The sequence below is a fragment of the Dermacentor andersoni genome, chromosome 8 (assembly GCF_023375885.2).
Source record: "Dermacentor andersoni chromosome 8, qqDerAnde1_hic_scaffold, whole genome shotgun sequence".
Classification (NCBI taxonomy): Eukaryota; Metazoa; Arthropoda; class Arachnida; order Ixodida; family Ixodidae; genus Dermacentor; species Dermacentor andersoni.
In genome coordinates this window covers 106,277,841-106,297,185 of record NC_092821.1, presented here as the reverse complement: position 1 = coordinate 106,297,185, position 19,345 = coordinate 106,277,841, and the positions used below count along the sequence as shown (strand labels likewise).

Genomic DNA, 19,345 nt, shown 5'->3' with positions numbered 1-19,345 from the left:
ACCAGAACAGCCCAGACAGGAAATGAAAAGAGACATCGAAATTTACTACAACACACTGACATACCGCACTGCTCTCCGGCCGTGAAACCAAGAAATTGACGTTTAGCACTCATATTAGCAGTAATTAACTTTCTAGCGCCAGAGGAATGATAGTGCTGTTTTTCAAGAGCGTATTACCAAGCCATCTGCATAAAGTCACGGTTTTCATTTACAGCCTATTGAAGCATAAGCAAGACAGTAGTAGATTTCACCAAACTGTAGTTTCGGGTTATGCAACCTCCTGACGCACACGCGCCATTTCTTTGGCAGCGTTGATCTCCCGCTTTGACACTCACCCCAACTCTCGTCCCTCGAGGCCCGCTCTCGCATTACTTCTACACTCGCGGACAACTCTCTGTGGCAATGAAGGGAAAGCTACGGAGGCCAAGCGTGCACAAGTGAGAGCGCTTCTCAAAACAGTCCCGTGCTTTCATCCACGTTAACTTTAGCTGGGAAAGAGAAAACGTAAAAACCTTATTGCCAACAGTTAAATAAGATAAAACACGCCCCTGAATGTAGCAGTTTACTTATTTTGCGGCTTTTCCCTTGCGCGTCTGGGCAAACGCGAAACCATCGCGCATGAAGCTGCGTCGATTACGCGTCCGTTCTTAGCAGCCAAAAGCATTGAAACGCTCACGGACTACATGGCACCGGAACACATGTGCAGCAAGCACGCGTCCGTAGCTTTCCCTTCATTGCCACAGAGAGTTGCCCGCGAGTATAGGCTTAGTGCCTTCGCAGACTACGCCGTTCTTCGACAAACCCTTCAGCCATTTGCATTTTCCTACACTATTGCCATCAAATCACCAGAGAGCTGTAAAAAAATGGCGCTTTGTTGCACTTCAATTGGCGTGCGCTGTAGAGATAATGTTGCGTGCTCGCTGCTTTCTTATTAACGCGAGCATCTTTCTCAGGCTGTTTAAGCCGTTATCGCGGTTAGTGGTTGGCGAACGGACTTTCGGCAATTTGAATGCCGGAACAAGGTCACCGACAAATAAGGTTGAGGGCGCTCGAGCAACCGAGTTAATTTTGCTGCCAAACGCCAATATTAGGGCTCTGAGACGTACATCCATGAGCAAAAGTAACAGACACCTGCCAGTGTGTGCCGAAAAGTATACTAGTGCCACCTGGTATGCGTTTCTGGCATGCAAGCGCCACCTGGCTCAAGCTCGCGAGACGTTCATTCTGACGCGGTACGCACGTGGGAATGCCATTTCAACGAATAATACGGGAACGCCCATGCGCCTTGCGCCGAAATTGACGTCACGCCAGCTCGAGTGGCGTGGCGCCAGGTTGCGCTGGCAGACTTTTCGACACGCACTCGCAGGGGCTCCGCTACTTTTGCTCACGACTGTACGTGCTGTCGACCTATACTACCGCTGCAGATGTCCTGCTTAACAGCTCTCTTGTCTGCGGAATTGCGCGAAGAAACAACAAACGCTACCTAACCATCCTCGCTGTAACAGTAAACGGCGTCAAGCGCAACATTTCCTTTAAAAAAACTGAATCGCTTTCTTGAAGCATTTGGCTATTCGCTTACATTCAAGATCATCGTCGATGATTTCTACAAAACTTCTTTCTCCCGTTACCGTTTTTCCCGAGGTTGTAACTGTTTCTAAGCTATCAGTCGGCGCAAGACGCGATTACGGTATTTGTTGAGTCCTTGTTGCCCATTCTGGTAGCAAACGAAACTTTTTTTAATGACATTGCAAGTGCGAAGGCGTAGCGTTTTACTTCGTTCATGGAATGAAAGGCGTCGCTTTAGGGTCACCTAATATGTGCACATTTCCTTTCCGCCACCCCATGCAGTTCGTGTGGCATTGACGTAATTGTGGCCCGAATACTCACACTATGTTTCATACATTCGGTGCAACGCTGTGGAGGCTAGAGAGACTTTATCTTTCTTTCTTTTTTTTTTTTTTGCAGCCGCTGCCTGTGCACCAGCGAATAACTCGCTGGTCTTTGCCCGCAGATAGGTAAAACCACTTTTCAGATTGAGTAATAAGTACAAAAATGTATCCTTACGAAAGAAGAAACCTTGCGTTTATACGGTTGCTACGGTTATGCGGTTAATTCGTTGTTATCGATCAATTGCCTTTTCAATGAGTCTTCTTTCTTTTCGATTGTCCTTTTTTTTCCCGGCCCATCACGGCCGCCACAAGCGTATACTCGCAGGGTTCGCACAAGCAAACGCTGCTCGTCCGGAACCCAGCATAGACGGAACGCACGGAGTGATACATTTTGGAGGACGAACTTCTTGATCAGCTTCAACAGAGTTGCACCCTAAAGGCACGAAACACCCGCCGAGGTGGCTTCGTGGCTTTGGCGCTGCGCTGCTAAGCACGAGGACGCGGGATCGAATCCCGAACTTGGCGGCTACATTTCGATGTGGGGCGATATGCAATAAACGCCCGTGTACCTTGCAGTCATAGGTGCAGAACCCAGGATGGTCAAAATTAATCCGAACTAAACCTATGGCGTGCCTCATAATCAGTTCGTAGTTTCGGCACGTGAAACCGCAGAATTTAATTTTCTTTTCTGTTTGCGCATTGTCAGATGTACGTGACCACCAAGGATTACCTTAGAATGTACAGAGCTCAGTAATGTAAAAGAAAGGGCAAGTGCATGCCCTGAGGCATTGCATAACAGTTCGCGCCGCTCCAGTCATTATCAGAGACTCGCGCGTACATCAGGTTTGCCCGCAGGCTGCGAGGATGATCGCCTCTCTACGACAATTTTGTTTCTGTGTTTATCATGTTTCTCTTCTGCGTTTCTGTGTTTTTTAAAGCTAAACAAATAAAATGAAAAATGTCGAAGCCGAGTGGTTACAGTAGTGCAAGTATACTCGCTGCCTGCTGGACAAACCAGTGTACGGGCTTGCCTCTGATAATGACTGGCCAGTCGCGCGAACTCTGTGCAGTGAAGTTGTGATGAGTGAGACGGCACGTCCTAAAGCGAAGGGAAAGCCGTAATCGCTGCCGAATTTATCTTGTGGTGATCACTGGCCGGCTCCGCGCACTGTACCTTCAGCTGTGCTTCGGTTATGCGATCGCGCGTTCCTGTTAAAATATCAACGCTATGTGCGGAGGTACATGTGCGAATACCGGACGGAGTTGGCTCCTGTGGTCGGCTCTTGTTGTGAGATCTCTCTCTCTCTCTCTCTCTCTCTCTCTCTCTATATATATATATATATATATATATATATATATATATATATATATATATATATATATTGGACGAACGACGACTGCCCTCGCCACCGTCGTAGTGGTGCCAGTTTCACTTAGCTCTCCGGCCACAAGTCTGCCCGAATAGTGAGCTAGACTCTTAATGAGGCTTCTTTTTTGGGGGTAGTGCTTACTTCTTCACTGTCATCACAAAATGATAGTGTGATGTCATAGGAAGACCGATAGCCGCATCCGCAGATCCAGCTTCCTGCTGTCCGAATGCATCGTCAAACCTTCCCCACTCCCTCATTCTCTCGCAGCTTCGCTCTCGGGGAGGCTTCTACGCTACCACCCACTCGGCGAGCCAGGATTCTCCATCGCGTTCTTCAATAATGTCCTCGCTAAGGCTCTGGAATGTCTCCGTCACCGCCGTTGGGCACGGTTCGCCTTAACGCCGCGTGTTGAAGTGGAACAAAAGAAGAAAACCAAGAATGCTCTAGCGTATACTGTAGGAGATAAAAAAATGTAAGAAAAGTGACGAGACGAACAAAGGACGAAGTGGAGCTCGAGAATGTGGAGCGCCGAAAGGTGAAGAAGATGTGCTTTGCGTGGAACGGGGCAGGACAAGATTCCACTCGACCGGTGCACACGTGTCTGGGGTCCGACGAAGCGTCCACGGATCAAGTTATGAGCCGCGTCGAGATATGATATGTGCTAACCCTCGCGTTCCAGAGAAAAAAAAAAACAAGGAAAGCAAGAAATGCGATATAGGAAGCCCGACCAAAATTTTCATTGTTCAATAAGTTCGAAACCTAGAATTCATATGTATTTCTCGCTTTTTCAAGTACCCGCGTGTTGTTTCCGATCACATCAATGTAGTACTCTTTCACGATGCGTCGGAGCATATTTTTTTCTTTTATTTATCTTTCTTTTAGAAGGGGCTAGGTGGCCTACAATGAAATGATGACGAGTGAGACAGCACGTCCTAAAACGAAGTGAAAGCTGTGATCGCTGCCCATATCAAGGGCATAGGGATAAATTTAGGGCCTGCTTCAGACCATCAGTCAATCTAATATGTTAGGCTGAATGTTTCGTTGTTTACTTCTTGCGATGCTTTTGCGCGTCTGCAAAACGTCCGGCGATAAACTAAAAGAAAGCTTCGCTTCGAAAAACGATCTAATTAAATCTACGCTGCCGACCACTGGTGCTCGATTCAATTAGATTATAACTTTCGCTGGTAAATAGATAACGGATGACGGTCTGACGATTCAGTTAACGATAGTTAGGCTGGGAACGATGGTTTATTCAGTTTCGGAATCAATAAGGAAACGACTTTTAAACAGCTGCCATTTATTTTTTAGATGGAAGATGGTACTTCTGCAACGCCCTAATCCAGTCAGAATAAGCGTTTAAGTAACTACTGCTTCATTTTTTTGCAATATTTGGTAAGTGTTGCACCATCTCAACTTATTTACTAGTTTTGCTGCGTGTTTATCATGCCTTCCCACTGCTATTTCATCCGTCTATATATGCGCACATATTCTTGTTGTATATTCTCTGTCGCGTCAACCTGTCGTGATGCATCTAATCAGGCACCGCAGGTCATTTAAATAAATTAATACATACGAGATTTAAGAACGTCAACAAGCAATTTCCAGCGAACCAATGCTTGGCAAGAATTCTCGACGTACCGCGTTTATCATATTTCCGCACTCGCTGGTGCGTTTCTTATCAACAGTCATGCATGATGATACTCGGGCACAGCTCAACAGATACCCTACCGAGAGTATCAAGAAGTCAACAGAAGTTGTACAACAATATGAGTTTTGGATTTCGGGATGCCGAAAGTTCTACACGGTGCGAACACGCGAGGATAAAAATAACGCTTAACACACCACACCAGCGCTGCCCTGTGTCTAAGCTTTCCTTGTCCAGGGGAGGTATTCTGTAAGAAAGAGTCCACCTAGTGGACATGTCCGTTTCGTCTGCTGCTGAAGTGCTGATTGCCTGGGGCGCCTCGCTGCGGCGGCAGCCCAGCTTAGCCAATCAGAACTTCAACAGCAGACGAAATGAACGTGTGCACTAGATGTACTCTTGAAGAATACCTTTCCCCTGGTCTGTTCGCGCGCTGTTTAAACTTGCCCAACCGTCGCACCAAATTGCACAACTGGCCAGAAGTACTCTTGAGATGCCCCTTCGTTCGCGTACTCACCGAGCAGACCTGCGGGGTACTCGGGCGGCGCGATTCCCGGGTGGGCCCCGATAACGGACTGGGTGACGATCCAGACGTAGTTCTTGCCGGTCATCCCCAGCTGCGAGGCGGCGGCGAACAGCTCGCGCGAGTCGTCCTTGCTGGCGAAGAGCAGGATCACGCGGGCCTCGCCCGCCGCGATGGGTTCGAGCTGGCGGCGGAACTCTTGGCGCGTCAGGCCGCGAATGGTGCGAATCTCCAGCACCGAGTATCTGCGTGTCGTTTGTGGCGGAACAGGAAATCAGAACGGGCTTTCCTTAAATAAAAGCTGTCGGTATGAAAAAATCTTTACCTCGGCGCCAATTACACTTTCTTTACTAAATAGCTTTTTTAAAAAAAAAGTAGTAATATTCTCGTTAGAACCAAGCGCAGAATCAATTTGAATGAAGTTTGTGGAATTTATTAGAGAAATCTAGGTGCCACTGACTGTTTCAAGCGAAATTTCAATTTAGCACCTCAAATGTTTTTTCAAAATTTCCGAAGGTAGGTCAGTTTTCTTCCTTTCTTTCTTTCTTTCTTTCTTTCTTTCTTTCTTTCTTTCTTTCTTTTTGAATCGCAGCGTTTTCAAATCGACAACTTTGCCCGAAAAATTGACTTCGCTGTTATGTAAATTGGATTTGTTAGAGCACCTAAAGTGGACAAATGCTATACATATATAAGCTTGCAGCTTACCTAAATTTGTTACATGGCTTTGAACGTTTTTTTTTTTTGGCAGTAGTCCTACTCACAGATTGGCGATATAATTCGGTGCGGCGTACAATACCTCAATTTCGGCCACTTTACGTGTCTCAAGAGATGCACCTCACAGAACTGTGCGTCTATCTTCATAACTTAAGTTACGGACTTACGGGGCTACGGAGCATACTGATTCTTTAGTTTATTTACATTTTTGCTATTTTTAAGACTTATTGTTAAATAATTGATGACCTAAATCAAGAATCTACAACCCACCCTCGGCCGATTTTGACATTTACCTTTAAGTTCAAAAAATCTAGTTAGGTTTCGCGCAATGCAACATCTAGTGTCCTACACCAAAACGCCCAGTCTTCAACCTTAGCAAATTTCGAGGAATTGTTTGCTGAGAAAAGCGATTTCTGCGTTCCCATCCATGTATGCAGGAGCTCTTGGTGTAAAGATTATCTTTAAAGCCTTTAAAACAGTACCAATGCGATGTTCAAGCAAGTACTCACATGACGGCCCAAACAATCTAAACCAGACACAAATTATTGTAGAGGTAAACCACGTGTCCACGCTAGAAAAGACAATGTGGACGTACATGGGGAAAGAAATAAATGGATGACCGATGGTTGGGTATATCACTCTATTCTGCTTCTTGTTGTCTCATTTTCATGTTCGTTATTCCCTCCCTTCGTATATTATTTTGTATCGTATTTCATGCGCAATACGTCGACTTGTTTTTTAACGTCGACACTTGGTTGACCATTTCTTTCTTTCTTTCTTTCTTTCTTTCTTTCTTTCTTTCTTTCTTTCTTTCCTTCTTTCTTTCTTAATTTTTTTCGTTTTTTGACCAAGAAGCCAGGTGAACCGATCCCGGATACAGGGCAATCTGTGGGGCATTGTGATTAACGTTCGACTACATTGGAGCTAATTCTGCATGTATCAATAGTTTTGCTTAATCTGCGACTTCTTTTCGCTCCTGGTCTAGTTGAGATCAACATTTTAATGCCTTTGAGACTAGCTACGACGCACTGGAGGCGCCAAAGGTCGCTTTTTTTAAGTGGTTACAAGATACACAGATACGCCAAACCCACGTGAAGTCAGCAAAGAATAGGTTGTCTTAAGAAAGTACTGGAGAGCTTGAGAAAGCCATAATTTAATATATTACTTGTTTTTATGAACCAGCATCGGTTAAGGTAGCAGTAACTGGATGCGTCATGACGTCACAAAACATTGGGTCACTCCGTTACTGCGATCACTGCCACTGCCACACGTGAGCCGGAGACACAAGAAAGTTTATTCTTCGCTGAACAATACTGTCCTACTTAGCATTACTGCGACACAACGTCAACGAATTTTGCCCGTGTGTAAATATGTTCATGAATGTTGTGCGCTTAGTGTTACACCAGCGGAAGAGCTAATGGACGAACATAAAGGAACAAAATGTGGACGTACGTATTGCGCCACGTACGTCCACGTTATTTTTCTTCCTTTATGTTCGTCAATTAGTTCTTCCGTTGGTGTAACACTAAGCGCAATACATTCATGAACGTCCATCAACTAGCCCCGTTCATTGCTTTACTAAATGCAATTAGGTCAGGATAATATAGATGGTGCCCGGACGACCGCTTGTGTATCGAAATAAAAATTTATTTAGTACCAAATAATATGTACAACAACCGTTTCACGGCATTCGTACTTGATGTCATCTTTATGACAAATGTACGAGAAGCTTATGGTAGAGCTTCGACAACTTCACAAAATATATATCAGTACTCCTTTAAAGTGCCACTGAAACGAAACGCTAAAATAAATGTATAGTACTAAAATACTCTTTCAATATTATAACTCCGCCCTTTTCTCGATAATAGGTCCAGTATTAGAAGAGGAAATGACGGTCAAACTTTCATTTCTTCCATAACTTCGCACCAGAAACCGAGGGCTAGTACGCCAGTGCAACGTCAAAAATTTTGAGAGATTCTTTTTCGTATTTTGGCCACTGTGACTACGTAAAGGCTTTTGAAACTCCCAAGTTTAGCTTTTGGTTCTTTCAGAATACAATGGAGTCTATCCTTACTGACGTGGTATTAGCTACGCCCGAGCAGAGACACCAAAAAGCTTCACGTCAGGCGAACTGCTGTGGAGTCTTCAAGTGGTGCAGCCAGGTGGCTTTCCATTAAGCACCTTTTCTTGCTTACCAATTAGGTCTCTCCTTGGTGTAAGAGCGGCTTTTTTACGGTATCGTAGAAGGTTAGCGTAGTAGTACAGCTTGAAATACCTTTCGCTTTGGTATGCCTCTAAGATATGCGACACCCTTACTTTGCCCTGAGGGTACTGCTCTCCAACTGCCGGTCCCGGACGGCGCGAACGAAGTCCTCGTGTCCTCCGAGATTGGTGGTGATAACGGCGAACTGGTACCACGAGTAGCGCTCCAGGATGGCGAAGATGGCCGCCACTTGGTGAACCACAGATGGCGCCAGCTGCAGGACTCGCGCCTGGGACGCCCTCTGTCGACACGCGGGGGAGAGGTAGAGGGAAAAGGTGGAGGGGGAGGCGAAACATGCGCGGCTGTGAGCGGTAGCTCCATGGCGCGAAGGAAATGACGTCTGTTCAATTTCGCCATGACCGCGCATGATAGCCTTATGTCGCTGTCCTTGGCGGGTTCTAGAACAAGCTCAAGTAAGTTTCATCACAAGCTCTACTAAGTGTCAAGGCTCATGCAATCATGCAAACTTTCACTTCTCTTCAGTTCCCGCGTGCTTGTAATGTTCCCGGCACGCTCGTTTTGCCGAACTTGCAGACGTTTGAAATAGAATGTGTTGAAACAATAGTTACTATCCCCAATGAGCTAAATTCATTCCTTACAAAAGCTTGCAGGCTGACATTCGGCTAAGTTACCGAATATAACTGTTCCGTCAATCAGAACTAAGCTGTTCATAATGGTCTTGTTCGGGCTGCACGAATTTACGTTATTCGATATCACTGAGCTAGCGCTATCAATTAATCAAATGCGTGTCCTTGCTGTTGCTTTCTGGAAGCCAGGTTTTTACAGTCCCATAGAAGCAGGCCTATTATGCGTGCTCTTAACACAAGCTCTAGGTTGTATGTTTTAAACAGTGGCTCACCTAATGCGATTCTACACTTATTCCTTTAAAGTTTATGCTTTCATACGCAAACGCCCGGAACCAATCTTATTCAGGAGCGGGCATTATCCATACAATGAGCCACTGAGACACTGAGAACGTGACACTGAGAGGCTTTATTGCGTGCACCCGGTACCCATGCCAGTTACAAGCCTGTCGGTACGTGTCCACGCCCTCTATGTTATCTCCTTGTTTCGCATGCATGCATCGGCAAACGTTTAGATGTCTTCATCGTGCAGCACATTAGACGAGAACAAAAGGTTACGGGTCAAGCCCAGTTTTGTAGCCAATACAAGCCCCGAATGTAGCCAAGCGTAGCGCACGTAGTACCTGCGTCTGGACGAAGGCGAGCCAAGCCAGAATTCATCATCAGCAGCAGCGGCGGCAGTCCATAGCGGGTAGCATGAAAAACAGCTCTCTTAAGCCACAAGCAAGGCAAGCCACGTAGCAGCAACGCGTGCAGCCGCGCTACGACTACGACTACGCACAGCAGGCCGACTATGTCTTCAACACAGCCACAACCGCAAACAACAAACAGCGACGCAGGCAACCCTTCAGCATGAATCGCTTTTACGATCCATCCGCGTTGGTCCACACAGGGAGCCAATTTTTAGGTAACCTATGGACGATAGTAGTCTATCTTGATTTTTATACAATAAATATACTTGGCCCATGGTTATGCCCCGCAAACAGAAGTGTGCTTTGACATCGGATTTTCATGAAGAAAGCAAGCTAATTAATTTTATTCGAGTTGGAAATACTCGCGAACTCGACGCATTTCAGTGTTCGATGTCAAGACTATTTGAACAGTGATGTTTCCCAGACACACCGGACTTTGTAAAAAATTGTGACTGTACACTGTGTGACGTAGAATGTATCAGTGGGACTTTGACACTGTGTAACCGTATGTAATGCCTTCGCAGACTGCGTCACAGGGCCCACAGAAACAGTTCTGTATCGCATCTTCTGTGTGTGTGAAGGAGGGGGGGGGGGGTTCTTTTTTTTTTTTTCTGGTATCCTTTTTCTCTCATGTATCGCATCTATTACCGCCCCCCCCCCCCCCCCCCCGGGGACAGGGTAGCCAACCGGGGATAATCTCTCGTTAACTTCCCTGTCATTTCTTTGCCTTTCTTCCCCTCTCTCTCTCTCTCTCTCTCTCTCTCTCTTTCCCATATACTAGTGTTCCTACTGCAGAGTGCAAACATAAGCTGCTATTGAATAGAGCGGGTACATATTTAGACTCCTACAGATCTTTTTTTTTTCCTCGCTTACATTAACGCTTTTGTCAACTTATTGTGTTCGTGTGTTTGAGCTATGTGGTGCGCGTTGTGAAAGTGAAATGGGTTATTTCGGTTTCCTAACCCTTACCTTGGATAGATGGCTGTATTGCAGCGTAGGGTCTCACTTACCTGCTGCTTTTAGACACCAACAATCCGCTAAAATTTAACTACGTAAGCTGTAGCGCAATAAGACGAGACGCAAAAGGTTTGTTTATTTAGCTCAGGTAAAAAAAAAATCGCAATTTTAAAAGCTTGCGGGGGGAGGGGAGGGCGGCAGCGACGATGACGAGGACTTTTCTGTCAACACGCACCTAGTCTCGCTGAAGGTGGAGGAGGATGGCTGAATTACATTTCGAAGCAAGAGGGCGCCACCAGCGCTGGAAACGAGCTGAATGCTGCTGGCTTCGGCGATCTCTTCAGAACCGCATATTCCGCCCGGCATTAACGACGGCTACTGTGCATCGGCATCAGCGATACACCATTTGTATCGCTTTACCAATCGGGACTCTCTCTCTGTCACGAATCTTGGAGAAATAAAAAAAAAATCTGTTTGTTAGTCAGTATCGCCGCTTTACCGTCTTGACTTAACCGTATGTCATTTCGTGTCTTGGTAATGGCATCTACGAGTAACGGCAGAAGTAATACCCAGAAATTGGGACTGCGTTCGGATTGTTTTCCGCATGGGAAAGCATCGGTGGCAGATAGTATGGGAGATAGTTGGGCTTGTGCATATTTCGTTGGTGGCGCTCATAGTTCGGTGTTCAAAGGCTGGATAGGGGACAAAAAGAAAACCACTGTCGCCTGTGCATATGGCCCACAGCCTTAGCGGAATGCGTGCAAAACAGTTGCACTACAACGGGCTGCACATACTATTTTGCGGCAATATTTTCTAGTTGCCTATCAATGGCACTGTAACGAATGTGGCTTATTTTATGTGGATATACATAGAGGTAGAGGTTCCAATGAAGAGAGAAAACGTCAAAGATAGGGAGGTGAAATACTAGAGAGCTATGCACCTATGCGATATCTGATTCGCTAGTTGATTATTCGTCGCCGCCACGTTTCGAATGGGACTCCAACACAAATCATCGTCATAACTTTCGTTATTTGCTGTCTACTTGGTCATGTGCTTTTCTGAAAACCGAGCGGGTAGGTTATCTTGCGAAATTCATCAGAAAATGTTACGTATTCAATCACAGAAAATGTCATTCTATGCAGCTTTCCGAATGACTCGCAGATTTGGACTAATGACACTCAAAGTTAAGTATTATTTGTCTCCAAATAAGTCTACGATTTTGCACCTTATTGCATAGGTGAGTATATCCACGACCAAAAAAAAAGTATTTTTGTTGGTTTATCTGTTGCACACTTTTTGCAGAATTTTGCGAAATGACTGCACTTCAAGGAATTTACTACTCGCACTTGGTTGAACACTAAAGTGGGCATACATTCACCCTTCTATGCTTCCTTGAAAATATTGTGTACCATAGGGAACACATTTGCAACGTGTTTGTCAAATAATCGACCTCACGGACACGTAACCGATTGCCTGAAAAGCTTTTACGCTCCAAGTGTGTGAACCCTAATCAATGATAACTGAATTTCGCTGCAAGACTACAAAAATTAGCACTCCAAATCGCGGATCACGCAAAGTGCATTTAAGTTTGTTTCTGAAATCAAGTCTTGATATTTATACAACTGATGTACGAGTTTACGTGAACATTTTTGTCACTCAATCTTTCTTAAATAATTGTAGAGCGTTTTTCAGGTAATTTGTGTTTTTGCGTTTATTTTTTGTGCATATTTGGCATGTAGTCAATTGCTCTGTATATATATCTCCTGTTCAATCGCTGTTTGCCTTGTAAAGGAGGCTACGGGCTCTAGTCAAGTCGCTTACCTCTAAAGCGACTTTTACCCGCAGTCTCCTCCATCATTGATGGAAATAAAGAAGTTATTATTATTATTATTATTATTATTATTATTAATATTATTATTATTATTATTATTATTATTATTATTATTAGTAGTAGTAGTATTATTATTATTATGCGAGACACAGACTTCGTTCCTCTCGAGATTCAGTCCGCGAATGCTGATCCGCAAACGAACCCAGTCAAGCCTTTTCAGGCTTTTTGTCCGTGCTCCAAACATCTGGCATATGTTCAATAAAGCTGAATTGAATTGAATTGAAAAATAGCCCAAAGTTAACGGAAAATGAAGTTACTGGGATTACATTTTTCACCAATTTCTTCTTGTAGTTCTAGCTTCTCTTCCAACAAAAATACAGAATTTAAGCAGTTTTTGTGTTCGCTTATCAGATAGTCCTGAATCCCATCATTGGTGGCACGGAGCTCATGCAGCTTGATTACATAATGCATAATGATTAATAATATTGTTACGCCAACATACGTAACAGCACACTGTTACGTACGTCGGCGATTCCAATAAAGCGATGTCGGCAGATAACGATTGAATGATGAGACACCACGACGACATTGTTTTACAATCACTCAGCTGTAGTATGATGCAATGCGAGTTATTCACGCTACCACGCCGTATAAAATGTCGACATATTTCAAACAAACCTACCAGTGAGGGCAGGCCCTTTTTCGGTTCGCTACTTATTCATGTTCGTGTCGTTTCCACACTGGGGCAGCACGAACGACAGATTCACTCGACAGCCCCGGTCGGTTCTAAATATGGATTACCGTCTTCCCGCGCACACCGTCAGAGCTGGCTGAGAAATGGATGCACCAAAGGGGTTTCTCCAGCGCCGCCACCCCCTACCATTAGCAAAACATCCCGGAGAACTAACGGTGTGCAGTCACGCCAGGGTTGGGACTGTTCACACGTGACAGAACGCCACCAGTAGAGCTCCGGTATCGTGCTTCTGGAAGCGTAAACAACGGTTTTCAATTGAAAAAGAAAAGCATAGGCTTTTGAAGAATGCGAGCACCTGGAGTTTCTTGGCAGAGCCCTTAAGCTCAAAGCAGCGTTTCGCTTTCTCGGTAGAAACAAACTTGTTGCTTGTTTTTTAAGAGGCAAAGCCTCGTTGTCATGCATCGTCACTGTTTCCTGCTCGCATTTTCTGTGATCGGTACATACATTGCCTGATGATCCACGGACACTTTCTTCAATACTTTTTTTTTTTTTTTGATAGCCCGAAGTCAGCTCAGGGTGACAAGAATTTCGTTTTGGCGAACGTTCGTTTCTGGCCACAAGATAAATTTAAAAGTATTTGTACAGATAAATTTCAATTCAATTGCTGTACTGGGTCCTCCTACTGTTCTATTCGTAGAACGACTTAAGGGTATATTGCAGGTGGAAGAACGTAGTGCAATGCCGTGCAACTTGAATGTCCTAAAAGGACACTCTAGATCCAGGGGACTGCACCAGAATAACTTGCCCGCAGGGGGAAATATTCAGCGAAATTCGCGTCATCATCATCAGCCTGGTTGCGCCCACTGCAGGGCAAAGGCCTCTCTCATACTTCTCCAACAACCCCGGTCATGTACTAATTGCGGCCATGCCGTCCCTGCAAACTTCTTAATCTCATCCGCCCACCTAACTTTCTGCCGCCCCCTGCTACGCTTCCCTTCCCTTGGGATCCAGTCCGTAACCCTTAATGACCATCGGTTATCTTCCCTCCTCATTACATGTCCTGCCCATGCCCATTTCTTTTTCTTGATTTCAACTAAGATGTCATTAACTCGCGTTTGTTCCCTCACCCAATCTGCTCTTTTCTTATCCCTTAACGTTACACCTATCATTCTTCTTTCCATAGCTCGTTGCGTCGTCCTCAATTTGAGTAGAACCCTTTTCGTAAGCCTCCAGGTTTCTGCCCCGTAGGTGAGTACTGGTAAGACACAGCTATTATACACTTTTCTCTTGAGGGATAATGGCAACCTGCTGTTCATGATCTGAGAATGCCTGCCAAACGCACCCCAGCCCATTCTTATTCTTCTGATTATTTCCGTCTCATGATCCGGATCCGCCGTCACTACCTGCCCTAAGTAGATGTATTCCCTTACGACTTCCAGTGCCTCGCTGCCTATTGTAAATTGCTGTTCTCTTCCGAGACTGTTAAACACTACTTTAGTTTTCTGCAGATTAATTTTTAGACCCACTCTTCTGCTTTGCCTCTCCAGGTCAGTGAGCATGCATTGCAATTGGTCCCCTGAGTTACTAAGCAAGGCAATATCATCAGCGAATCGCAAGTTACTAAGGTATTCTCCATCAATTTTTATCCCCAATTCTTCCCAATCCAGGTCTCTGAATACCTCCTGTAAACACGCTGTGAATAGCATTGGAGAGATCGTATCTCCCTGCCTGACGCCTTTCTTTATTGGGATTTTGTTGCTTTCTTTATGGAGGACTACGGTGGCTGTGGAGCCGCTATAGATATTTTTCCGTATTTTTACATACGGCTCGTCTACACCCTGATTCCTTAATGCCTCCATGACTGCTGAGGTTTCGACAGAATCAAACGCTTTCTCATAATCAATGAAAGCTATATATAAGGGTTGGTTATATTCCGCACATTTCTCTATCACCTGATTGATAGTGTGAATATGATCTATTGTTGAGTAGCCTTTACGGAATCCTGCCTGGTCCTTTGCTTGACAGAAGTCTAAGGTGTTCCTGATTCTATTTGCGATTACCTTAGTAAATATTTTGTAGGCAACGGACAGTAAGCTGATCGGTCTATAATTTTTCAACTCTTTGGCGTCCCCTTTCTTATGGATTAGGATTATGTTAGCGTTCTTCCAAGATTCCGGTACGCTCGACGTCATGAGGCATTGCGTATACAGGGTGGCCAGTTTCTCTAGAACAATCTGCCCACCATCCTTCAACAAATCTGCTGTTACCTGATCCTCCCCAGCTGCCTTCCCCCTTTGCATTTCTCCCAAGGCTTTCTTTACTTCTTCCGGCGTTACCTTTGGGACTTCGAATTCCTCTAGACTATTTTCTCTTCCATTATCGTCGTGGGTGCCACTGGTACTGTATAAATTTCTATAGAACTCCTCAGCCACTTGAACTATCTCATCCATATTAGTAATGATATTGCCGGCTTTGTCTCTTAACGCATACATCTGATTCCTGCCAATTCCTAGTTTCTTCTTCACTGTTTTTAGGCTTCCGCCGTTCCTGAGAGCATGTTCAATTCTATCCATATTATACTTCCTTATGTCAGCTGTCTTACGCTTGTTGATTAACTTCGAAAGTTCTGCCAGTTCTATTCTAGCTGTAGGGTTAGAGGCTTTCATACATTGGCGTTTCTTGATCATATCTTTCGTCGCCTGCGATAGTTTACTGGTATCCTGCCTAATCGAGTTACCACCGACTTCCATTGCACACTTCTTAATGATGCCCACAAGATTGTCGTTCATTGCTTCAACACTGAGGAGGTCCTCTTCCTGAGTTAAAGCCGAATACCTGTTCTCTAGCTTGATCTGGAATTCCTCTATTTTCCCTCTTACCGCTAACTCATTGATCGGCTTCTTATGTACCAGTTTCTTCCGTTCCCTCCTCAGGTCTAGGCTAATTCGAGTTCTTACCATCCTGTGGTCACTGCAGCGCACCTTGCCGAGCACGTCCACATCTTGTATGATGCCAGGGTTAGCGCAGAGTATGAAGTCTATTTCATTTCTAGTCTCGCCGTTCGGGCTCCTCCACGTCCACTTTCGGCTATCCCGCTTGCGGAAGAAAGTATTCATTATCCTCATATTATTCTGTTCCGCAAACTCGACTAATAACTCCCCCCTGCTATTCCTAGTGCCTATGCCATATTCCCCCACTGCCTTGTCTCCAGCCTGCTTCTTGCCTACCTTGGCATTAAAGTCGCCCATTAGTATAGTGTATTTGGTTTTCACTCTACCCATCGCCGATTCCACGTCTTCATAGAAGCATTCGACTTCCTGGTCATCATGACTGGATGTAGGGGCGTAGACTTGTACAATCTTCATTTTGTACCTCTTATTAAGTTTAACAACAAGACTTGCCACCCTCTCGTTAATACTATAGAATTCCTGTATGTTACCAGCTATATTCTTATTAATCAGGAATCCGACTCCTAGTTCTCTTCTTTCCTCTAGGCCGCGGTAGCACAGGACGTGCCCACTTTTTAGCACTGTATATGCTTCTTTTGGCCTCCTAACTTCACTGAGCCCTATTATATCCCATTTACTGCCCTCTAATTCCTCCAATAGCACTGCTAGACTCGCCTCACTAGATAACGTTCTAGCGTTAAACGTTGCCAGGTTCATATTCCAATGGCGGCCTGTCCGAAATTCGCGTGACGGTAATATAATCTAGAGCAGAGCAACACGATTTAGACTGTGGCAACTTAGCGCAAAGAAATACAGAGACACGTATACAAAACATAACTAGAACGAGCGCTACTATCAACTGCTTACTAACGGGAGCCCACCCTTTGAAGTACATTGGGAAGACTCGGTAAGAACTGAGCACTTTTAACGTTTGAATTTGTCGCCTAGCTCACTTGGCACAGACATACAAGCTGAACAACACAAAATTTATGTCAAGCATACGTACGCGGCAGTAAAAGGCTATTTCTGTGAGCACATTCTGCAAGCGTTGTAAAACAAGAAATCCCCAAACAACGGGCCCGACTTTACAATTCCTATTGAGAATAGTGGGAATAGTGGAACGTCACATTTGAGGAATGGGACAAATTACATGTGGCCCCAAAATCTTTCTACGCGATTTTATACGCTGCAAGGTGAAGATCGCACGCAATGAAGACCCCCACAGTCTTCTAGTTGACCTCTGTCACTGGAGTTCTGGCAGCTTTGACACGACGTCTGTGCTCTGGATTGCGCATGCGTCGGCACGGGTGGGAAAGGAGTCTGTCCGTGTTGCTCCCCTTGCTTTTATAAGCTTCACAAATATATTGTTACGTGTGGAAAGACACAGACGAGAGATGCTATTTACAGGCTATTTACACTGGAGCCAGGCAGCCAGGCTGACACTCGCTCGTGCCGAGGGCACCGACCAACTTCTTCGTCGTTCTCGCGGCGGCTCGTCTCTCGCGGAATCATATCGTAATATTACCCCCCGGCGGCAAAAGCACCGTCACGGTGCTGTTAAATATCCAAGGGGCATGGAGAGTTGTAGGGCTTGAGTCGGGCAACGTGGACAATGTCACTGGTGGTCACAGCGGAGGACGTCGTGGGCGTGGCTAGCACGATTTCATAGGTGACATCGGTCACTTTGCGTATCACGCGATATGGGCCTGTGTAACAGAAAAGCAGTTTTTCACAAAGGCCGACTTTACGGGATGGTGACCAAAGCAACACGAGGGCTCCGGGCACAAAATGGACATCACGGTGACGGAGGTCGTAGCGTTGTTTCTGCTTGTCTTGCGACACTTGTAGACGAGCGCGCGCAAGTTGGCGAGCATGGTCAGCATGGGCGATTGCATCACGGGCATAATCGCTAGTTGAAGCTGTGGCGGACGGAAGCACAGTGTCCAGTGGTAGCGTCGGTTCGCGGCCATACAAGAGGTAAAACGGGGAAAAGCCAGCAGTTTCGAGACGGGAAGAGTTATATGCAAAGGTAATGTAAGGTAGAGCCAGGTCCCAGTCACGGTGGTCGTCGGAAACGTATTTGGATAGCATGTCTGTAAGGGTGCGGTTCAAACGCTCAGTGAGGCCGTTCGTTTGGGGGTGGTAGGAGGTGGTAAATTTATGCTGTATTGAGCAGGCACGCATGATGTCGTCAATGACTTTGGCCAAAAAGGTGCGGCCGCGGTCTGTAAGCAATTGACGCGGAGCACCATGCATCAATATGATATCATGTAGCAGGAAGTCCGCAACATCAGTTGCACAACTGGTCGGAAGAGCACGGGTTACGGCGTAGCGGGTCGCGTAGTCCACCGCGACTGCAACCCACTTGTTTCCTGATGTAGATTCCGGAAATGGGCCTAGAAGGTCCAAGCCGACACGATGGAAGGGCTCGGCAGGGATGTCGAGCGGCTGCAGGTAACCAGCGGGGAGCTGGGAAGGCTTCTTGCGTCGTTGGCAAAGTTCACAAGCGGCGACGTAACGTCGTACGGAACGGGCAAGGCCCGGCCAGAAAAAACGGCGACGTACACGGTCATAGGTTCGAGATACGCCGAGGTGTCCTGCCGTTGGTGCGTCGTGAAGCTCTTCAAGAACGGTGGAGCGGAGGTGTTTAGGTACTACAAGCAGGAACTCAGAGCCGTCTGGATGAAGGTTACGACGGTACAGAGTACCGTCGCGGAGGACGAAGAGGCGTAGAGTAGCATCGGCCGGAGAGTGTTCAAAACGGTCGATGAGTGCTCTGATGTAGGCGTCACGGCGTTGCTCGTCGGCGAAATGAAGCAGCTGGGATACCGAGAATACGCAAGAAGCGCTGGTAATATTCGAGGAGTCAGAGTCGTCGACAGGGTAACGCGACAAACTGTCAGCGTCTTGGTGCAGGCGGCCAGACTTGTACGCCACGGAATATGAAAATTCCTGTAGCCTCAAAGCCCATCGACCAAGCCGGCCTGTAGGATCTTTTAGCGATGAGAGCCAGCAAAGAGCATGATGGTCAGTGACTACGGAAAAAGGGCGACCGTAAAGGTAAGGACGGAACTTTGCAACCGCCCAGACAACAGCAAGGCATTCGCGTTCCGTAATGGAATAGTTGCGTTCCGATGGTGTGAGGAGGCGGCTCGCATAAGCAATTACGCGATCCTGGCCACGCTGACGCTGGGCTAAGACGGCACCTACGCCATGACCGCTGGCATCTGTACGCAAT

The 19,345-nt window shown here is 46.0% G+C and overlaps 1 protein-coding gene across 1 annotated transcript in view; it reads right to left on the bottom strand.

Moving 5' to 3' along the window:
• The window catches only part of Nmdar2 (NMDA receptor 2), a 245,527-nt gene that overhangs the window by 35,627 nt on the left and 190,555 nt on the right, over positions 1–19,345 (bottom strand). The window contains exons 7-8 of the mRNA XM_050177057.3: positions 8,455–8,642; positions 5,419–5,669 (exon numbers count right to left, since the gene is read on the bottom strand). Coding sequence (XP_050033014.2) covers positions 5,419–5,669; positions 8,455–8,642 — 439 coding nt within the window. The remainder of the gene's footprint in view (positions 1–5,418; positions 5,670–8,454; positions 8,643–19,345) is intronic.